At 48.1% G+C, this 21,458-nt stretch overlaps 7 protein-coding genes across 11 annotated transcripts; 4 read left to right on the top strand and 3 right to left on the bottom strand.

Annotated features, from left to right (window-relative positions):
- Positions 1 to 16: 16 nt before the first annotated feature.
- BDBG_06077 (L-lactate dehydrogenase (cytochrome)) lies at positions 17 to 5,670 on the bottom strand. Of its 3 annotated transcripts, XM_031722444.1 has the most exons (7): positions 5,390 to 5,669; positions 3,149 to 5,267; positions 2,569 to 3,031; positions 2,437 to 2,495; positions 1,062 to 2,298; positions 872 to 945; positions 50 to 774 (listed from the first exon to the last, which is right to left on the bottom strand). In XM_031722444.1, the coding sequence occupies exons 3-7, from the start codon at positions 2,597 to 2,599 to the stop codon at positions 688 to 690; spliced, it is 1,488 nt and encodes a 495-aa protein (XP_031579670.1). In that variant the 5' UTR covers positions 2,600 to 3,031; positions 3,149 to 5,267; positions 5,390 to 5,669; the 3' UTR covers positions 50 to 687. The 3 variants fall into 3 exon arrangements, with proteins under 3 accessions (XP_002622897.1, XP_031579670.1, XP_031579669.1); XM_031722443.1 differs by having other exon boundaries at positions 3,149 to 5,669; XM_002622851.2 differs by having other exon boundaries at positions 17 to 774; positions 2,569 to 5,670.
- Positions 3,282 to 5,173, top strand: BDBG_06076 (uncharacterized protein). Its single transcript, XM_002622850.2, has 2 exons — positions 3,282 to 3,443; positions 3,514 to 5,173. Exons 1-2 carry the CDS (start codon positions 3,435 to 3,437, stop codon positions 3,913 to 3,915), a joined length of 411 nt encoding a protein of 136 aa, XP_002622896.1. The 5' UTR covers positions 3,282 to 3,434; the 3' UTR covers positions 3,916 to 5,173.
- Positions 5,309 to 9,233, top strand: BDBG_06075 (6-phosphofructo-2-kinase). The gene is made up of 3 exons (XM_002622849.2): positions 5,309 to 5,640; positions 5,923 to 7,672; positions 7,744 to 9,233. The coding sequence occupies exons 1-3, from the start codon at positions 5,381 to 5,383 to the stop codon at positions 7,843 to 7,845; spliced, it is 2,112 nt and encodes a 703-aa protein (XP_002622895.1). The 5' UTR covers positions 5,309 to 5,380; the 3' UTR covers positions 7,846 to 9,233.
- Positions 9,197 to 12,354, bottom strand: BDBG_06074 (SPX domain-containing protein). The gene is made up of 2 exons (XM_031722442.1): positions 9,773 to 12,354; positions 9,197 to 9,685 (listed from the first exon to the last, which is right to left on the bottom strand). Exons 1-2 carry the CDS (start codon positions 12,044 to 12,046, stop codon positions 9,539 to 9,541), a joined length of 2,421 nt encoding a protein of 806 aa, XP_031579668.1. The 5' UTR covers positions 12,047 to 12,354; the 3' UTR covers positions 9,197 to 9,538.
- A 210-nt stretch (positions 12,355 to 12,564) lies between these two features.
- BDBG_06073 lies at positions 12,565 to 16,927 on the top strand (the record flags this gene model as incomplete). 3 transcript variants are annotated; one of them, XM_031722441.1, is made up of 8 exons in its annotated part: positions 12,565 to 12,784; positions 12,875 to 12,906; positions 13,005 to 13,086; positions 13,167 to 14,137; positions 14,212 to 14,239; positions 14,303 to 14,816; positions 14,879 to 15,277; positions 15,329 to 16,927. In XM_031722441.1, 5 exons carry the CDS (start codon positions 13,941 to 13,943, stop codon positions 15,622 to 15,624), a joined length of 1,434 nt encoding a protein of 477 aa, XP_031579666.1. The 3 variants fall into 3 exon arrangements, with proteins under 3 accessions (XP_031579666.1, XP_031579665.1, XP_031579667.1); XM_031722440.1 differs by having other exon boundaries at positions 12,875 to 13,086; XM_031722439.1 differs by lacking the exons at positions 12,565 to 12,784; positions 12,875 to 12,906; positions 13,005 to 13,086 and having other exon boundaries at positions 13,941 to 14,137; positions 14,879 to 15,624.
- A 403-nt stretch (positions 16,928 to 17,330) lies between these two features.
- On the top strand, positions 17,331 to 19,566 carry BDBG_06072 (tetracycline transporter). Its single transcript, XM_002622846.2, has 2 exons — positions 17,331 to 17,611; positions 17,694 to 19,566. The coding sequence occupies exons 1-2, from the start codon at positions 17,534 to 17,536 to the stop codon at positions 19,011 to 19,013; spliced, it is 1,398 nt and encodes a 465-aa protein (XP_002622892.1). The 5' UTR covers positions 17,331 to 17,533; the 3' UTR covers positions 19,014 to 19,566.
- BDBG_06071 (chromosome transmission fidelity protein 4) lies at positions 19,171 to 21,413 on the bottom strand. Its single transcript, XM_002622845.2, has 2 exons — positions 20,970 to 21,413; positions 19,171 to 20,866 (listed from the first exon to the last, which is right to left on the bottom strand). Exons 1-2 carry the CDS (start codon positions 21,289 to 21,291, stop codon positions 20,088 to 20,090), a joined length of 1,101 nt encoding a protein of 366 aa, XP_002622891.1. The 5' UTR covers positions 21,292 to 21,413; the 3' UTR covers positions 19,171 to 20,087.
- Between the last annotated feature and the right edge of the window lie 45 nt (positions 21,414 to 21,458).

The raw sequence follows: 21,458 nt of genomic DNA, 5'->3' as shown, positions 1-21,458 counted from the left end.
TCTTCTCCTTTTTTTTTTTTTTTTTTTTTTTTTTTTTTTTTGTCGCATTTCAGTCGCTTCATGGTTCGCCCCTGTTCTTAGACTTATTATTACCCTTGATATTTATATAATGAACATGGGAAATTGAGATTTAACGGCACTTACTGCCTGCTCTGTCTCGCTTCCCGGGCAAATTAGTGAAAGATTCAGGTCTCTTAAGCCTTGGTCGTGCATAATTAGTTGGATTGAGCAACAAATCTAGCTCAATGATTCGGACAAACATACCCGCACCCTCAAAAGTAAAGCAAAGTTTGCAAAGGATGCATGCCGGGAGTTCTATACTAGTTTTGGAAATGCTCAGTGAGGTAATTTACATAAGAAATGTAGAGATTGGATCGCACTTGCAGGTAACTAGTGGTGACAAGTAGTGAGAATTGAGCTTTCAGGAATGGAAAAGTCGACGTAGACCAACCACTAGGGAATCATGCTCATGCTATGAAATAAATTATGTGAAATAATGTAGTTCGGAAAGCCGTAGTCCGTAGATCTGGAACTTGGATATATATCTCCTCACATTCCTGTGCACTCGAAATGTAACCTAGCTTTATCTACTACATAACAGACACATAAATTGCATTCTATCTATAAGGGCCACACATATACTTATAAAGATGGATACCCAAAACAAGAAGTTTAACGTTTCAAGATTTATAGCTTGGGTTTCACCAAGAGGTCCAGAGCGTGCAGGCCTGCCGGGCCATCATATATCTGCTGTTCCACTGCGCGCGCATTGATCTGTATTATTTTGAACGTGTTAGATTTTTTTATAGGTAGGGATAAATGGGGAAATAAGATATATATTTTCTATAGTGATTGTGGATGAATAACTTACGTGTTGCATGCCTAGGTCCTCGACCTTGTCGACGCCCAGAAGACGCATAGCTGTCTTGGTTTCTGTGGAGAGAACTAATGAGGAAAGGACCTCTGTTAGTATGATGTATACTCTGCAATCTTTCCCACAAGCGGGAATACCAGTTCCAGTACGAAGGAAAAGAGAAAAAGAACACAGGGGACAAGCGTACTCTCCAACACCCGCTCAACACCTTCGACCCCACCAGCCCCAAGCCCAAATAATGGCGCTCTACCAATCCCTACACATCGTGCTCCTAGACACAACGCCTTTACCACATCCGTTCCCCGCTTAATCCCCCCATCAACCCACACCTCCAACCTGTCGAACACTTCTGGGCAGAACTTCCGAATCTCCAACAGCGTATGCACTGCTGGCGGCGCCGTGTCCATCGACCGCCCCCCGTGGTTCGACAAGATAATCGCCTTGACCTGCGGCGCATGCAACGATGCGATATATGCATCCTCATGCGTCTGTATGCCCTTTAGCACGATAGGTAAATTCGTATGCTGCGCTAGCCAGGGAAGAGTCGTGGACCAGGTGAGCGACGGGTCCGTACCGGCGAACAACTGCTGGCCGATACCTGCGCCGCCCTCGATTGGTGTGCCTCCGGACTCCCTAAGGAGGTTGAACACGGAGGTCGCCTGCGCGACTGCGCGGGTGCGTTCGTCATGTTCGCGTTTGGCCGGAACGGGGGCGTCGAGGGTCAGACAGACGAATTTTATGGATTTGAGCTTATTGATGCGGGCGAGCATTGCTTCGCTCTTCTTGCGCTGGGTTTGGACATATATTTGCCAGCCGAAAACTTGGTCTGGCGTTGCGTTTTGTACGATTTCCTCCGGGGTCATGGAAGCATTGTTAGAGATTAGTTGCATGGCGCCGAATTTGGAGCAGGCAGCGGCAATCCCTGCTTCTCCCACTGGATGCGCGAGGCGGGCCATGGCTGCTGGGCAGACATAGATGGGTAATCCGAGTTTATGGCCTAGTGCGATGGTGGTGAGGTCGCAGTTTGTGCAGTCGACGAAGACTCGAGGACGGAGGAGGATGGAGCGATAGATAGTGTTATTTAGTGATTTAGAGATAAGATCGTCCGCGGCAGAGAAGTAATATGCCCAAGCCTTCTTACTGATTTGTTTCGTGGCTGCTTCTTCTATGTCGTCGAGGTTTAAGAGCGAGGACATCGCCGGCGCTTCGTTGCGTGTCCGCTCGGCTTTGGTATTGGATTCAGTTTGAGAGACTGCCTTCGACAACGCCTCTGGATCAATGGTGCCCAGACATGCTTCTGGCTTAAGATTCTCCTCCAGGGTGCCGGAAGGGTGGATCGGGTCGTATTCTTCCGTCGCATCTTTACCGGCAAGCTGGAGAATGATTTGCGCACCGCCAGGATGGTGAGGGAGAAATTCCGTTACCTATTAGATTCCTCGGTCGAGCCATGACCTTTTATTAGCGTATGAGAAAGAAACATAGAAATATGCAGCCTGGTCATGTAGCCCTCAATCCCAAACGGGGCACGAGATATATCTGATGAGAAGGGGTTGACCACTAACATCGTAGACCTTCCCGTACAGCACGACCCAGCAGCTGTCAGGGCTGTTATGCTTGGCCACTACCTCATCATTAGCATCCAGTTTTAATGGGAAGACGACATTGTGTCCTTAGCAATTGGATAATATCCTCACCCTCAGGAGCATCTAGAATCTTCTTGGTCATGGTGAACTATATCACCTCGACGCCCTTTCCAGTAGTTAGACCTCGAAGAACTCAAGTAAATGCACTGAATAGATGATAGCAAGGTGGCCAATTCGTAGAAATGATGTTGCGATGCGAGATAAGGCGCACAGGGAGGGCTTCAAGGGAGCAGTTGCTTATTTTCTTTCATCATCAGAGCATCAAGACAAGGTCTGGCTGGTTGGTATTTTGTCGTCGGGGGAAATTGCCGAGTCCGCTGGCTGTTGCAAGGACATTGATTGGGTAGCAAATAGCCGAAGCCCAGCAGTTAACTCTTACTACGTAGTTACGCCACTTAGTTAAAACCTTAACTGGAGCTGGTTAAAGCTTAGCTATGGCGCTAGTTAATAATAATTGCGGAGAAAGCCCCGAGTCAGTTCGGTGCGCCCGCTTTCGGAAGAATGCGCCAAATAGCTTGTTCGTAAAAATAGCAAATAACATCAAAACTCTCCAGATTAGTTATTGTATACGAAGTAAGCTATTGCAAACGGCCAAAGTAAATGGATAGGATAGAGTAATTGATATACATACAGTTCATCGTCTGTTCCCCGGAAGTTAAAGGAAGCTAAAGGGCGAATGGATCCCCCATTCCGGGGCTGACTAATCTCGCCGCCCATGTGATCCGGCTGGGTTCCATCCATCTTTCTGTCAACAGCTTGAAGACCTTCGATGTCGACATTCGGCTGTTGTTGGAGAAGTAGCAACTTGTGGTGTTAAGGAAGAGATACGTGTTTGCCATCGGTGCGGACCTCAGCTCTTCCGGCTATCAGAGCACTCAGCCTTCTAAATAATCTACCCACGCCTGGATATATCCATCATGTTCGAGGTCAGTTATAAATTCCTCCCACCAGCACACAATCTCCTCCTCAGAAACCGACTAACAACCCTCTCTGCAGCGCCGTGCCGCGGACCGCTACCGTCTCCGCCTCCACCGTGCCCGCTCCGTAGTCCTCACCCAAGAAGAATTAGTCGAAGTCCGCGCCGCCCAGCGGACCTTCGAGGGCGCCTATATCCGTACCTCTCTCTCGCAATTTTCCTTCGCTCTCATCATCCTCAAGATCTTCACTTCAGAGTTCTACAGCATCGGTGCGCTATTTGCCGTATATGGCGCTGGTGTGTTGACCATTGGCCTCTTCCGGCGCCAGCAGGGAAACAGGCAGTTCTTCAACGAAGTGGATGTGGATGGTTTGCAGAGGCGCAAGTTTCGGACGAGTGGGAATGTGGTGGTTGTGTTGACGGCGCTGAGTATTGCGGCGTATGCGTGCTTGTTGGCGTTGACGTTGACGTTGAAGATATGAAGGGGTCGGGTCCAGATGGAAGTGGAAGTGGATCTAGATTTCGATATGAAATCGAGGCGGTGCGTTTCGGGATATGGGATATTATATTCGTTCATACCGTACGTTTTTATGGGTGCCTGAGTGCTACGTCGGGGTTCGGGATTCGCCATCAAGAGGGACATTGGGTTATAAAGAGCACATGCCTGTGACACCTGTTGGGTGGTACCATCCGGCCCTGCTGCCACCTCCATAAGGGCAGGGCCTGGCAACAATGCACAACGCGAACGTGGTGATTTTAAAGCACTTGAAGCCTTATAACACCATGAGCGTCATGCTCTCTCCAGGCAGCGAACCATACAATACTGGCTCTGCGAGCTTATTGTAGTATTTCTGTTCCATGTTGCATCGTTATACTTCTGGCTCACCCAACCCTGGTGACCCACGCCTGATACGCCTAGAGCACCACCTGTCTAGGTTCGACCTCCAATCTCATTATCCATATGATTTGGAGACATTCGAAGCGCTGGCTACTCTACACCTACTCCCCGCTCATATTGATGCTACAGAACTTTATGATGGTCTTATATTCGTGCAGGACACAAAGCCTTCTCAGTCAATACCATGAATACACGAAGCGGGATTCTGGGGTTGCCATGCGACACCCAAAATGGATTAGATTGGAGTGAACTGGACAGCGACCGATCGTAATCTTTTTCCAAGTTTGGGAGGACAATTGTTGGTTTTTGGGGGTAAGGGAGTTAGGAAATCCATACTTGGGGTGTCTTAAAGTTCAGTCATTGGGGCCTTTTCGCCAACAGACTGGCTCACCCTAGCATGGATCAGTCCATTTATTTTCCTGCCCGCCACCAGATGTATATTTTGTTTGTATGGTGCGGTTTGAGGAAATTTGAATTATTTGAATAGGCAAACTCTCTCCAACCGCGATAATGGATGTGGCCAACATGGACTAAGTCCATACGAGTGTTTTGTCTCGATTTTGTTGGCAAACGTTGATGAGCTGCAGAGCTTCCAGGTTGTCCAGCTTCCAGCCTGTAGGATGAAGCTTGCAAGAGGTCGTGATCTTTCACACTTACTCTTGAAGAATAATGTTGTTATGTGTGTAATCTGCTGATACCGGTTCCTGGGACGTTCGATAAGTTACCTCAGTTAAATTTGTCATAATTGTGGGAAGTTAGTAGAAATTATAACGAGTTGACCCCCAGCGCTGAACTTAAAAAAGCATACAATTGAACCTTTTTTGCTTCCAACCATAAACCAACCTCGGAGCCATACTTGGAGCTTGAGAGTGGCGGAGGACATCGCCGGTAGGTACCTGTATTTTGCTGGGAAACGGGTGTGACATCATGTACCCGCTGTGACGCCCAGCCGCCCCAAGCAACACAACAAGTCAGCATCGCCAAGTCTGTCCTTTTTATTCCCATCGCCAACCCAACGTCTTCTGGACACAAACAATCCAGCTTAAAAGATGGCTGACCACCTCACTGCCAACGGGCGCCACGGACCTAGCAATATACATCATAGTCCTGAGCCGAGCCTGATGCCTCCATGCAAGACTGTGGTCGGGCGCGCCCTGGCGCCTGAGCATCACCACCACCACCACCATCATCATCATCATCAGCACCGCAGTCTTTCCGCGACCCACGCACCCTCGCAGGCCAGCCGAGACGGCGTCGGGATGGCTCTGACAGACACTCCGCTTTCAACCGCACCCCCCTCCCCGCAAATGTGAGTTGCCGAGATTTCTTTGCGTCTGCCCTTCATGTTTCTGCTCCATCCAGCTCGGGAGTCGGGCGCCCTTATATAGGTTTTGGGGCTGTGCGGGGCCGTCCCGTGAACCCCCGGCCCTGGCCCCGGCTATTCAGTTATCTAGTTACATTCGCACCCGATACTATTCTCCAAAGTCCCACAATCCTGCGATTTCCCTGTCGTCGACCCTTGCACAATCATATTTTTCACATGAACTGAAAATAGAAGCTGACCGTGGGCCTCGCTTTGCGCTGAATTTAGTGGTGCCCGCTCTCACTCCTCTGGTGCTTCGACCCCAGGAAAACACCGCGCAACAACCCTCGATATACCCGGCCTGACCAAATCTAAAGTCTCTCCCGATGGCCGTATTGCGCAGCGAGATGTCGGCTCGAAGTTGGTTATCGTCATGGTGGGCTTGCCCGCACGTGGCAAGAGCTACATCACCAAGAAACTGGCCCGTTATCTGAACTGGATGCAGCATGACACCAAGATCTTCAACGTAGGTGAACGTCGACGTGTGGCGGCAGGTGGCTCTGTGCCTTCTGCAGGACGGAGTTCTATCTTTGAGGATGAGATAAGAGATTCTGTACGCGAGATGAGCATCAGCGGTTCCAGCTCGGGTCGAAGGGATACCGAACATGAAATTCTACCACCAGCTGCTATTCTTTTGAATGGTGCCGCGGTCGAGTCACCAACACCCCAGGATCAGGACGGAATCACGCGAGACCCTAGCCCCATGAGTGATATGCCATATTTATATCCAAAATCTAAGCCGGCGTCGGCAAGTATATCCTCAGCATCGCTGTCTCCGGAGCCTGCCATTGGCACTATGAGATCTACAGGAGCTGGATCCATAGACCAGTCCGCGCAATTTTTCGACCCAGCGAACGAACAGGCTGTTCAGTTGAGAGAACAGGTTGCACTGCTGACCTTGGACGAGCTTCTGGATTATATTCTTGAACAGGGCGGTAGTATAGGTATTCTAGATGCTACAAACAGCACATTGAAACGCCGCAAGGCGATCATGGACCGTATACGCGCTCGAGCAGGACCGGAACTCAACGTTCTATTCCTAGAAAGCCAATGCCTTGACAAAGAGCTGTTGGAATCAAATATGCGGTTGAAATTGTCAGGCCCAGATTATAGGGACCAGGATCCCACCCTTGCTCTTGAGGACTTCAAAAAGCGTGTCGCACTGTATGAGAAATCATATGTATCACTGGGGGAGTATGAAGAGAAACACAACATGCCCTATGTGCAAACAATAGATGTCAGTCGCAAAGTGATCGCACATCAAGTCAACGGCTTCCTCTCGTCGCAAGTCATGTATTACCTCCTAAACTTCAACCTGTCCCCGCGACAGATCTGGATCTGCCGCCACGGTGAAAGTTTGGACAACGTCGCCGGCAGGATCGGGGGCGATTCCCCACTCAGCGAGAACGGAATCCGTTACGCAAGGGCTCTGACAAGATTCATCGGCGAGCAACGCCAGCTCTGGGAGCAGTACCAAAAGTCAAAGGCCCTGTCAACACATTTCCCCCCACGCCCTGGCGACAGCACACCGCCCAACCCGCAATACGCCGGACAGAACACTGAGCCACGCAATTTCTGCATTTGGTCATCCATGCTTACCCGCTCGATCCAGACGGTCCAATTCTTCGATGACGAGGAGTATGACGTAAAACAGATGCGCATGTTAGACGAACTGAACGCGGGTAAGATGGAAGGCATGACCTATGAGGAAATCCGCAAACAATTTCCTGAAGAATATGCCAACCGCAAGCGTCAAAAGCTACACTATCGCTATCCCGGCCCTGGCGGGGAAGGGTATCTGGACGTCATCAATCGCCTGAAGGCGGTGATTGTGGAAGTTGAGCGAATGACGGATAATGTGCTGCTCGTCAGTCACCGGTCTGTTGCTCGTGTGCTGCTGGCTTATTTCAGGGGATTGAAGAGGGAGGAGTTAGCCGATTTGGACGTCCCGTTGGGTGTTTTGTATATGCTTGAGCCGGTTCGTATTGAATTTTTTATCCTAATTGTTTCTTAAGGCGCTGGGCTAATGACCTCCCCCCCACTGTTTAGAAACCATACGGCGTCGAGTTCAAGGCATACAGGTACAACCCAAGCACGGACTGGTTCGACTTCATGCCCAACTATGAGTTGCGACAGGCATCCTATTACTAAACCAAAGTAGCATCTCTCCCAGCTTCCAAGGTTGTTGTTCCCTTGTTCATTTAAACAAAGAGATTATTCATCGTTGCATCTCGTCTACCGGAATAACAAGATATAGCGTCATTCGTCAGGAAAATTCCCAGCTCCCTCTTACATTACTCTTTTATCCTATTCCGGGCTACCATTTTAAGGCTTGACAAATGGATATACACGAAACGTGACTCTACTCAACAACCATGTCTTACACGGCAGCTCGCCTTATATTTCGGTCATCGACTTCCCTTGTTCGGTAAATCGGCCATAGATGAAAAAGACAACGCAACCCCCCAACCTTAGTCTTCTTTCGATATCGCTTCTAATGGGATCAGCGAACATCGGACTGGCGGACAAAGAAAAAGGGGGTGGGGGGAACCTTACTTGGGAGAACAAATGGAGAATCTACTTACCATTCTACCATCTACCAAGTTCAATCCTCCGCTCAACCCGCTTCCTTTTTTTTATCTAAATTTCCCTTTCCGTCGCATTTTTCCCCAGTGGTTGTCTCTACCCTTTACATGGATAGTACCGTTTTTTCTTCGTCTTCTCTTCTTCTTTTTCCTACCTTTTTATGCAGGGCCTTGAACGGCGTTTGGTTTAATTGCGGTGACTAGAGTTCGGTTTCCATGTGTATATGGTCACTAATTTTAATTTGCCCATGGTGGTTGGCTTGTTAATATTAATGTGTATATGATGATGACAAGTTGCGTGAGAATTAGGGCTGACAAACTGAGAAGGCGAAAGGGTAGGTACCGTGGTTGGAGTCATCACTTTCCTTTCTGAGTTTCTTCATTTTGTTCATCTTTTATTTTCTTGTCAGTGTCTGGTTTCCGATTTGCTTTACATTTGTTTCATCATTTTGTGTTCGGCTTTTCAAATTTTACACTGTTCCGGCTTCTGGGGGTTCATTTACCTCTAAATATTGATACGTTTCTTTTTCTTTTCTCCGCTATCCCCTCTCTACTCTGTACAATGGTGTGTGTATTGTGTAAGTAAGTGTGAGCATATGTGTGTGTATATATTCCATATTACGTTTGATATTGATTTCTCATATTTGCTTTATATTCATGAATTACACTACGGTGTCAATATATTTGACTCTGCCTTTATTCTACTTCGTTGTTTATTTTTATTTTTACTTTTACTTTTATTTTATTTTTATTTTTCATTTCTCTTTCCGTCGTTATACAATATTTCCTGGACGCTCATGATTATTTTTGGGATGCGAGCTATTTGTCTATTTTGTCAGTGTTGTAATAATGGTCTCACCTCATCTCACTCTTATACTCATCTGCTTTTGTATACTTTCAATGAGTAGTAAAAATGTCTTCCCACTCAATATAAAAATTAGTATTCAAAAAATTATAATATTCAGCATAACTACAAAAATAGTGGGCTATATACTCAAAGGGAATAGGAGAAAAAAAAATCCTCCCAAAAAAGAGCTCATCGTCAGGATTTTGTCTCCATATTTACTGCCGCCCCTATCAACTGTTTATCATATAGTAGATCATCAGATATATACAGAATATACAAACTATCGTCAATTCGGACAAACAACTACTCATTTCGACATATTCTCCGACTTTTAGGGTGTTAAATTTTCATATATATTGACATTTGCCCAGAGCGTCCAGTTACAATATTATTTAGGCTCATGTATCATGCATTATATCCCCCCTCGGCCAGCCGCGGCAGCAGCTTGATTAACAAGCATCCACGCACCCTCTACAGCCTGCTTGGTGGCGTTTGCCGGGGAGGTAGTCGAGCCTTTAGGAGAACTGGGCTCATCCGCATTCCATACCTTTGCGGTGTACTGCGATTGATCAGATTAAATTAGTTGAGAGTCCACATATTTAAAAAATATATATATGACGATAGAATAGAAAGGCATGAAACATACCTTAAACCAAAAATTCAGCACAAGCGCCACAGCCAAGCCCAAACAAACAACCATGGGCCCAGCCACATTATCGAAATCCCGCCCGCTGCGCTCACGAATCCACCGCGCCCGCGTCACATACATCCACCACCCCCAGCAACCCGCAAAGACAGCAAAGAACGTGTATACGATCGCCAGCGAGCGCGCAATGGTATTATCGTCAGAAGCAGCGTTATATAGACCTAGCGAGAGCGTGGCAAGCAATACACATATGTGCTGCCATTTTATGAAGGTGCGCTGATTGGCCAGCCATACTTTGGCTTCGACGCGGACGGGGCCGGAGTCCTTGATCCACGTTCGTGGGGCGCGAACTCCGGGTGGGAGTGGGGAGGAGGGCTGTCTGTGCGCGGCGGCGTAGCGGGACATGGTGAGTGGGATGAATGAGAGTAAACCGGAGGGGCGAGAGGGTGGCAGTGAAGGGGGTGGGGATAATGTCCCTGGTTCTTGGATGGGGATAGGTTGCGATTCGGATGTGAGGGGTCGGGTGCTGTCAACTGGCCGCGTGCTTTCTGCTGGGGTGGATTCGGCAGAAAATACCCTGTGGATGGGTGATCCAACCATGGGCCGGGTTGAAGGACTGTGACGACTACCTGTTCCTAGAAAGCTTCCTACTGCAAGCTCATCTTCCGCTTGTTTTGCAATTCTTTCTTGCTCTTCCTGAAAGGCAATTTCGGGGTCTCGACGGATGTCAGTCTCCAGTTCGCTGAGCCAGAAAGGGAAGCTGTTAACGTGATCTTCGAAAAGTTCTGCGACACCGTGGACAAATTTAGAAAATCGAGGAGCGTCCTTGACGAGGTGGGATGACATTAAATCGAGCAGCCATTCCTTGTTTGCTCTGCGTAGGTTACCTCCTCGTACTTTGATTTCTAGTAGGGCATAAGGGAATCGAGAGATTTCGCCGGGGCGGATTTCTGAAAACGGAAACTCCATCTCCCTATCGTCAATATCTGTGCGATGCCAATTATCGGGATCTCGACATGGACGTTCGAAATCCAGCGAATCTTCTCTGATTAGAGCCAGATCTGTGTCGAGGGATATCCTAAGTTTATCATCGCCTGGAATCTGGAATGCAGTTCGAGTATAAGTAGCTCGCAAAACAGGGTCGAGCTTCTTCTCTCGAATGAAGGACTGTATTTCCTCAACATCCCTCCTCAGAGCATCAGCATCCTCTGAAGCCAGAACGTCACGGTTCTCCATCCTGTTAATGATCTTTTCCATTTTGTATTCCCCCTTTAGGAATGATTTGATATGCTTCTCCTTGAGGCGGACTTTGACTTCCTTGCTGCTATCCCCGTCACTCATGGCTTTCTTCTCTAGGAAAATCTCTGGTCGATCTTTCAATTGGCCAGTCCAGCGAAGACGCAACGAGCTGGCACCAGGGGTTTTAGCAACCTTCTGGTTATACAATTCAAACTTGGGACCATCAAAATAAAGAGAAGTAATTGTGGGGTCCTTATGGGTCATTTGTAGGTCTTTGGCGGACACGCTGGGGTTGTAAACCAGAACGGGCAGGCGGCGGAGAATGTACGTTTTCACTTCTAGGACATTGTCCATATGCACCCAAAATTTATGCGAGGTATATGCATCCTGGCCCAAGTGCACATCCACCGCGGGCGCTCCTTCAGTAGATTGTTCGTGGCCAATGTGGCCCAGGTTCTGGCGGATGAAGGAGTACATAGTCGAGAGTCGATAGAGAAGCGGGGAATAGTCTTCCGAATTAAACGGAAGCTGGGACAATCGCACCTGAAGCAGTGGCCTTACCTTATAGCGAGTGCCTCTTTTCCGATCATGTTTCTTTGCGGCCTTTAGAAACCCAGTAAAATTGATACGGCTGAACTTTTCCAACTCACTAAGCTCCTTGGTAATCGCATCCAGGTCTTTCATGGCGCTCTCAGCCGTCTCCCTCCTCTGATCGGGATCCTTTACCTGATGAGAACCGTCATCCTTAACAACCAACGGTTCTAGCTTGGCCTCGCAGTCTGAGGTCCGATCCCGTAGTTGCTTATAGGTGTTGACCTGGAAGGCATTGACCTTGTCGAGCTGAACATTGATAAGCTCCTGAACGAAAGTCTCCTCATCCTGGTCCGTCCATTCGGGGCTTTCATCACTACTTCCATCCTGCGAGCCGTCCCTGGTTTCATGCTCGCGCAGCAGCTGTTTGAGTTTCTTGTAGTCGATGTAATGGTCCTTCCAAGGCGGATAAATAGAGTTTCTGAGGGTGAGGCCGAAACGCATGGTAACGGGCGCCGGGTTAATGGGAGAAGCGATGTGGTTGGTAGATGCCCTTTGTATCGAAGCTGAACAGCAACGTCCAGATGTTAGATGTGTGGTTGAATCAAAATAGCGGCTCAATGGGCAATTGACCAACAATAGTCGCGTAGGTAGCCCCGAAACAATTAGCGGAGGTTCTGTATATATATATATATACACATATATACAGCCAATGACTTTGACTCGACCACAGTTTCAGAGTTGTCCTTTTCTGCACCTGATGGCTTGGAAGAATCAGAAAGAATACAATGATGAGGCTGGTTTGATTCCCCGATTGAGTGCGGACAAGCTTCCAGCCAACCAGAGATCAGATTTCGCCCATTCCGCTGCATCGTTCCGTATTTGGACTAGTCCATCTATCGGACTATGCTTTATCCGATATGACATCAGCCAAGAGTTCTAAATTTTGCACGTGATAGTTAGGTCTTGGCATTAAGTAAACAACAGAAACAAACAGCAGAGGCGCGCCGAGATGACCAGACGAAGCCTCTTAACTTACATTTACATGATTGACAACTGCAAGGAACGATCCTCAGTGTGCTTCTATTATATGCATACAGTATCTAGGGATATTACAAGAGGGGATCTCCTTCTCCTATATTGACTATGGTTGTCGCTCCCAAGTTGTATCCGCGCGCAACAGTTAAGCGCATCGTGAAAGCCCATTCAAGGCGCAATATCTCTAAAAATGCAGATATCTTGGTCTGTTCCAATTAATAGTACTTTATACGTTCTAAAGACGTCCTCTTGAATACTGTTAACTAATTTTTCCATTTGGTTTTAACTTAGCAGATTTTCCTGGACTACATGCTCTTCATACAAGAGTAGGCATTGGTCCCCCTCCTAGCTCGAATTGTCCTTCTCGATAGGGGATTCAGAATCATTATCATTGCTCGTGAAAATGACCCTTTCCTTTTTCCAGATTAATGCGCGAGGCCTCCATCCGTTCAAGAAAAGGCGGAGAGAAAATTCTCTCAGCGAGAAGCATCAGGAAGGTGACAGAAGTGGGTTCTGACTCCCCGTGTGGGTTACACGTTGAAGCAGCGGGTCTGGCTAACATGAGGCCCGCAATATTGCCTATCAGGGTACGCTACGGAAATTCAAAGGATGAATTAAACCCTACGCGCGGTCTCCGAGGATTTTCGATCAATTGGCAACGAACGGGGAAAAGCAATGGCGTTGGGCTTTCCTGTTTTGGGATACCATGGGATTTTCTCTTCTTTTTACATGATACCCTGAGCGGATTGGCGTTGCTGTATTCAGTTATCTTTAATGCAGTTTCATCATTATACATAGTATCAATTGAATGCATTGTTGTGTTGTTCAGTTTGGGATCCAATTGTCCAGCCGCTGCACCATAGGATAGGTGTAGATGATTTGTCGTGAATTGAGTAAATAATTTCAAACGGGGAATGAACCAGATCCTGATACAATGTTTTCTTAGTAGGACCAAAATTGATCAAAGAGAATTATTAATTGCCTCTACATACCAAGAAATAAATCACTCATGTTCCGCACTGTACAGTACATCACTTCTATGAAGCTGGCAGAGAGCTGACCGCCGCGCAAATTCTGCCACCTTCTCTCGGCGACCATCGCGGCAAAGCTCTCTCCACAAACCACTTCGTCTCCTCCACCACCACCACCACTACCCCAAAACAATAACAACGCTCCCACAACGCGCAAGCCTCCTACAACCTCAACTCCACCCTTTCTCTCCTACTCCCCTTCGTTACTACTCCTGATCCAAATACCCTTTACGCGTCCCCCGCGACTCTCTTGTTTACACCTTGCGCCTGCGGGAAACATCTTGAGCTTTCCTTGCCCGTCACACGACACTCCGTAACCCCAACAAGCCATGTCTACTGCTGTCACCAATCCACCTCTCCAGTCTGAACCCAAGGCAGCTAAGAAGAAGCGTGCCAAGGGTGAGAACTCTTCCAGCGTGTCTGGAGCTGTAGTAGATTCTCCAAAGCCTGGAACTCCCGCCACAGAATCTACTCCAAATGGGGTGGCTGGTGCCCATGAACCCGCCTTTCTGAAGGATCTGCTTAAGTACGTTTTCCGCATTCAACTTTAAAGCAAAGGTTTTTTTTTATCATAGAACTAACTTAACCCCCTTGATATAGGAGCCATCGGAATGCTGTCAAAAAATTGGTACCTTTTTTTCCCCTTTTTGTCTTTTCTGCTAGCTGTGTGACTAATAGCCGTGTCTCTTAGAATGCCACATCCAAAGTGGATAATATCACTGCAGAAAACCCAGGCAAGTCTCTCGATGAACTGGTTGCAGAAAAGAAAATCAATGCGGACCAAAAAGCCCAGGCCTTGAAGAAGCCTGCTCTCCAAGCAGCCGTACTCCAAATCGAGGAGCAAATAAATCAGTACAAACAATATGGGCAATACTATGAAGATCGCCTCTCCAGCCAGAAAACTGAAATAGAGAAGGCACACAAGGATGAGTTAAACGCCCTCAAAGAGAAAGTGACTGCGGAGACGCTGGAATCTGCTGAAAAGACATTTGAACAAAGATTGCTGGTGCTCAGTCAATTTTTGCGCGCTGCTGCAGCCATGAGACGCTCTGGAGACGAGACTTCAAGTGACAGTCGGGCATTTGAGGGTGCGTTGTTCCAGGTCTATGGGGGAACCGAGGAGGCAGTCAGCGCTATGGTTAAACTGATCAATGGCGCGGAGGACATTGTTCCAAGTGTTGACGCGGAGCCTCTCGACGTGCCATGTGAGTATCCCCTTCAAAATCTAGGTCGTTTCATGTTGTATTCTAATACTGTGAGGTAATAGACTCGAGGGTGAAACAAGTTTCTCTAGAATACACCCCCCCGGCTACTGAAGGGTGGACTGAGGGGGCCCAAGCCACCGAATCAGCTTCTGCTGCTGAAACAAATGCCGTTACCGACCCTACCATGGCCAACGCTGGTATGACTGAACTTCATGACCCTTCTTTGGCTACTCAACAAACCACTACCACAAACGGATTTTCATCTTCTGGAACGCCACATCCAGAAGAAACTTCCTCTCCCCCAAGCCAATCCGCTGTTAACAACGAAGCCGCAAACCCAATAGCTCAATTGAAATGGGATAACCAAGGATCAAACATGTCTGCTTCTACCACTGCTGAGGGGTGGGTCGAAGTCGAGAAAGCCGATGTAGAAGCGACATCAACAACAACAACAACACAAGGTGCGCCACCAACACTCCCCACGTCCGGTAGCTGGGCTGAAGATATTCCAGTGCAGAACTCCACAGGCGGGGCTACTCCAGAGCCAAATGACGGTTTCAAACCAGTTGTCAGCCACCACACTAGGCAAAATAGTGGACGCGGCAGAGGCTTCCGTGGCCGTGGTGGACCTCGTGGTGAGGGGTTCCGGGGACGTGGAGGCTTCCGTGGCGATCGTGGTGAATATCGCGGGCGCGGGCGCGGTCGTGGGGGTGAATATCGTGGCCGTGGTCGCGGCGGTTATAATAACGCGCAGGGACCGCCCCCACCATCTCAAGGCACCCCAGCCCCTACGGATCACACTGTGTAAGGCTCTTGACGGAGCCGGGGTAAGAGAAAGATTCCCTCCCCTTGCCTCTCTAGGATACTCTGAACAAACCGCTTGATCATCTCTGTACCTCAACCTTGCTCTCTCCTCATGTTCTCTCTCCGCATGTTCCCTCTCCATTGACATCCATTGCACACCGCGATTTCTCTACCATGTGGCCAAATACCGAATACCCCAGTCCCTTTTTCTTTTTCTTTTCTTTTCTTTTCTTTTTTTTTTCGCATTCAATCTTTTCTAGATATCCATCTCACCGTCACCTCTCCTCATGTTCTCCCTTGTTGCTCTCGCGCTTTTTCTCATCGCAAGAGAGGCAAAAAAACAATCTCACCCCCACACCTACCCACACTCAGCACATTTCATTTTGAGCAGACACCTTACTCACGAAGCCCACGAAACGAAACGGAAAGACGAATGATAAAAATAAAAAGAAAATAATTGGAAGGAAAAGGAACGGACAGGAAAGGAAATATAAGACCAGAAAGACCCCACGCCCTCAAATCCCTCACATCTACCCTCCTCCTACCTATATACGCTACCAGCATGTTTCTGTGATTTCATCGGCGGTGACGAAATGAAAAATTTAACCAAATTGACAGGCGCTTGGGATCTATTCTCTCTGAAGTCATTTTTTAGTTTGGTCCTTTTAAAGCGTGCATAATGTAATGTTCCATTTCCCCATTTCATATTCTAGGAAATTTTGTTTTGCTTTTATATATTTTATCTAATGACCTCCCCCAAATTACCAAGCCAGCTTTCTTTTTGTCTTACAAAAAGCAGAAATTCCCCATTGCTCTCCAGCGTTACCTACCAACTGTGCCAAGCGCACTCACTCCTCCCATTAGTGATGGTAGTGAGTTGCGTTTGGCACTGTTAACGGTTATCTTATTCCCCATGTTTTCTGCATATTTTTATCATCTGTCTGGTTTCTTTTCCCAAAACACCCTATTCTTCCGTGTAGTTTTATCTACTGCCCACTTCTTTCCTCAAAACCTTCACCTTCCAAACCTCCACCATAGCAAATGGGTGTGTCGCGGTTGTGAGACGAATTTGACGACAGGTGCCGCGTGGTGATGGATATTTGCCGATCTCTCTGCTTCCCTTTTCCTTCTCTTCTTTTCTATCATCTAAAACGAAAAGGGGTGAAATGGGGCTGCAGAGGGCCGGGAGGTTTGGCTTGGATCTTTGCCTTGACCTTTCTCTTTTCCATTTGGAATTCGAGACTCACGGCGCCTTTTTACGACTTGCTTTTTTTTTTTTTTTTTTTTTTTTTTTTTTTTTTTTTTTTCCCTCCCGTCCCTTTTTATTAGGGGTTTTGCGGAGTTGTATGCTTTCTTTCTTCTTTTTGTAGCTAGTGCAGGGTCATGGCATTGAGTTGCAAGTGAGGGTTGGTATTGATTGAGATACCAAGGGACAATGCAAGTTTGGTTCGAGAGTTATCATTATTTGGTTGTTTCTTTCGTTCGACAATGACATCGACGTAGACGTAGATGCAGTGGAAGCTCGCAAGCGAAGAAAGTAGAGTACATACGTCCGTACAGAGCAGTAAAACAAGCCGCCATTTTCTTTTGGATGCCTATCCTATGGGAGGGAGTAAATTAAAACATTTTAGGCTTAAGTTGAGCGGTCGAACATCACGTGTCCTGAGGCTCAGCGCGAGTGACGACATCAACAGAGTCGTGGTATCCCAACCTCCGCGTCGAGTTTCAGCATCAGGGTTCCGACAACTCTCTGTTTCTTCTGTGTTTCATACTCTGCAAGCTACTTTTCTTCTTTTTCAGGGTGCGCCATCTGTTAGGAGTTTACCAATTCATTTTTATATACCTTCATTTCCTTCGTAGGATGCGCTGAAATTCTTCACTTCCTGGCCTTTTCTCTTCCGGCTTGCGCAACGATGGCCGCAACCACTGTGTCTCCGTCACGGCGCAAACAGATCCTCAAAGTCCTATTTATCTCCCTCCTTCTTGACTTGGTAAGTAAATTTCCAAAATCTTTCAGCATAATTGATCCCACGCAACCACAAACCAGAACTAACATAGCACCTCCCCCTCCAGATCTCCTTCACCTTTATTCTCCCCCTCTTCCCCTCTCTCCTAGCCTTCTACTTAAACCGCAACCCTTCGCCAACCTCTCTCCTACACCGCATTCTACACTACCTAAATGCCTACAAAAATGCCTTCGCCCGTCCCATCGACTCGCGATACGACGTCGTCCTCCTCGGTGGCGCCCTAGGCTCCCTCTTCTCCTTCCTCCAAGCGATTGCGGCCCCCTTTATCGGCCACCTATCCGACAATCATGGCCGACGCACCGCGCTTCTCTGCTCCATGGCGGGGAACATCGCCAGTGTCGCGCTCTGGGTAGCTGCGACGGATTTCCGGACGTTCCTGGGTAGTCGGATTGTCGGGGGTCTGAGCGAGGGGAATGTGCAAATTGCGAATGCCATTGCGACGGATATTAGTGATGAGGGACAGAGGGGAGCGACAATGGCACTTGTGGGCGCGTGTTTTAGTGTTGCGTTTACGTTTGGGCCGGCGATGGGGGCGGCGTTGGCGGGGATTACGACCGTGGCGGATAATCCGTTCGCGACTGCGGCGGGCTGTTCGTTACTCCTTATTGTGGTGGAGACGGTTTATATATACTTCTGTCTGCCGGAAACGCATCCACGATTTGCGAAGCTTCGGAAGGATTCTCCCACTGCTACAGCCACTGCAGGTGGCGAATCGAACGGGAACGCCATGAAAGCGGAGCGGAAATCGTCCTCTGATATCAACATCACGCCAACACCAAAAAAAGAATACACCAACCCCCCAATCCTCCTAAACCTAACCCACTTCCTCTTCCTCCTCCCCTTCTCCGGCCTCGAATTCTCCCTCCCCTTCTTAACCACCACCCTCTACGCTTCCACAAACCCATCTCTTTCCCCATCCGCCCTAAACGGCCGCCTCCTCTCCGTCATGGGCCTCCTCGCCTCCCTCCTCCAAGGAACGGTGGTTCGCCGTCTGCCACCGCTCCTGACCGTCCGTATTGGTGTTGCTGCGTGCACGCTCTCGTTCTTCCTCCTATCTCGTGTTTCCACTGTATCAGGTCTCTACGGCGCCGGGTGCCTGCTGGCAGTCACCAGTGCAACGGTGGTCACCGGCTTAAATAGCCTGGGCAGTTTGGAAGCTGGCGAGGGTGAACGGGGAGCATTTTTGGGTAGGTTGAGGAGCTGGGGCCAAGCGGGGAGGGCGTCAGGTCCGATTGTCTTTTGTACATTGTTTTGGTGGGCGGGGCGGGAGGTGGCGTATATGGTTGGTGGCTTGGGGATGTTGGCCGTTTGTGCACTTGTTTTTGGAGGATTGAAAGCGCCTGGTGTTTCAAAAAAAGTGAGATGATAGTGTGTGAATGTCATTGACATATAATTTCCTGAAAGGGAAAAAGAGCGGGTAGACATTTGTTCAGGGGTTATGAGAGTGGAGGTTTTTCATTTTAATGTCACCTCTGTAATTTCTTGGTTTCTCGGTTGTGTATTTCCCTTCTCTTGTTTTGGGATTTTCGGTTGCATCCTCTTACACTTTTGTTCGCTAGAGTTCCGCCTGCATATGATATGGTGAAAAAGGGGCACATACATTATATTTAACTGATAATGAAATATTGGGCTGTGAGGTAGAATGAGTAATAGAAAGAAAAAGAAAAAGAAAACGGGTAGGAGGAAATTTAATACGGTATAAAATGGGTTTTCTATTTATTTTTTTCAAATGGTGAAGCATGAAGTTTAGTTAGGTGTCTGAAGAAGGATCACAACTAATCGTTTGTAAAAGTGGAGATTGCGTTTATACGTCTCCTTTGTGGACATATGTGTTGATACGTACATGTACATGTACATACATCCATGCACAATTGCTCATATATTCGAATAATCAATTTCCCAACCGCAGCCCAATTCCCAGCTCCCGTAGTGCGCGCCCGAAGACTGAAGGTAGAAAATTGAAATTGAAATCGACAAAAGGGAAAAAATTAGTATACATATCTTTAGCCGTAAGGGATAGTCGCCTGGACGCTGCCATTCCCAAACTCCGCGGCCTGCTGTCCAAACTATGAATTCCAAGAGAAGAAAATTTGCCCCACTCAATTCTGTCGGTACCTCATGTCCGGATATGGGGAATAGGAAGTGACAGTGAGATAGAATCAAGGACAGGGAAGTAGTGGTAGAGACTATAATTATGTGACAACAAAAGGAAGAAAGCCATGCTCGATCTGAATGGAAAATTAGGAAAATCCCTCGAGGACGCCAATGCAGATCATTTTGAAAGAAAACAACGGACCAAAACTATTGTATGGCGCGCTGAAGAAGGGATGGGAAAGTTTGGAAAATTATGACGGCGCGATTCAAAGTAAACGAGTAAGCAGACACTTGGGTATGGCAAACTGCGTGCGTGCGTCCTAGGTATATCATCTTAAATTCACTTTCAAGGGTCGTTTTTGAACAACATTTTGTCCTCCCGCGAAAGCTCTAGACCAACAGCGAGTGCAGGCGTAGCGCCAGCATCGCCTCGGGATCCCCCCCATTTGGCCTTTCCAAGCAGCCAGTCAGTTAGGGTGACAACCCTCGCGGTCCTATCCCACCCACTACTCTCGTCCGCATGTTCAATCGTATGGCTGGCAATGCGGCCCTGGTCATCAAACAAGAAGATGAACAGCCCGCTAAACTGTTCTTCTTTGCCTAATTTAAAAATCGGCGCGTCCCCGCCTAACAGCTTGCTGAGGCCACGATTTGTTCCATTAGATGAGGATGACAGCGCTGATTGCGTTGTACGACTACTCCCGATATCTCCATTGGCAGTAGTAGAGCCATTCGTCGCAGTTCTCCCATTGGCGGCCGGTGTAATGCCTTTTGGACTAGATTTCCTGAAGTAGCCAGTGGAATCGGTCTCCCCGCCTTCAGTTCGCCAGCGCACTACTAGCTTCTCATCACCGTATCTATGCTCTTCATCGTATTCCACGATGGATGGCGCATTCACCATTCGTTCGCTCATAATCTCTAACCGGACGTTGCCGACTATGGGGACACTTCCCCAGGCTACTGGGGCTGTCCACAAAGCTGCGCGGTAGGGCACTCTGCCTTTCACTGTAGGGAGGTGGGGGTGTGTCGAAGGGAACAGATGAAGAGATATGTTGGGTGAAAGGATCTCTTGTGGTAGTGGGTTGACAAGGATGCCTGGAAGATGGGAGGAGAGGATGCGAAGAGCTGTGGGGAGGAAGTGTGAAAACGGTTAGCCAACTATCCAAAGACATTTTTTGGAAACAAAAATACGCGAAAGGTATCAATGGATATAAGGAAGGGGTTATACTTTTCCCTAGCTTCAATATCCGCTCATCTACTGGCTTATGGTCCCCGTTGTCATTATCATTGCCCAGCCCCATACTCCATCGCTGAGGATTGTAGGCAGAGAAGTAAACCGGCGTAGGCTGCAAGAAGCCTAGTTCTGTAGAGTCATCATGGCGGATCTGAGCCAGATATCGACGGGGAACACGCACATCGGCACGGTGTGGGGCACAGAGCTGTATCGTTGGGGGATGTAGCGGTGCGGCCTGTGTCCCTTGTGGGGGACGGGACTGGGTGAGGAGAATGCTACTTTGGCGGAGATGATGGGGGAAGCGGAGCTTGGCCATGGTTTGTTATTCCTGAGATTAAGGAAACATAAAGCTCATCGCAAAAGGGAAATGAGAAGTACTTGATTGGTCAAAGGGTGCATGATATCTAGAGTCACCTTCTCGCGTACTTTGAATTTGCATGAGTGTCTATGGTTTAGGTAGGCTTGGCAAATGACGTAGAATTT

The sequence above is a fragment of the Blastomyces gilchristii genome, assembly GCF_000003855.2.
Source record: "Blastomyces gilchristii SLH14081 genomic scaffold supercont1.15, whole genome shotgun sequence".
Lineage (NCBI taxonomy): Eukaryota > Fungi > Ascomycota > Eurotiomycetes > Onygenales > Ajellomycetaceae > Blastomyces > Blastomyces gilchristii.
Note: the sequence above shows the minus strand (reverse complement) of the source record. Positions and strands in the feature narration are given on the sequence as shown.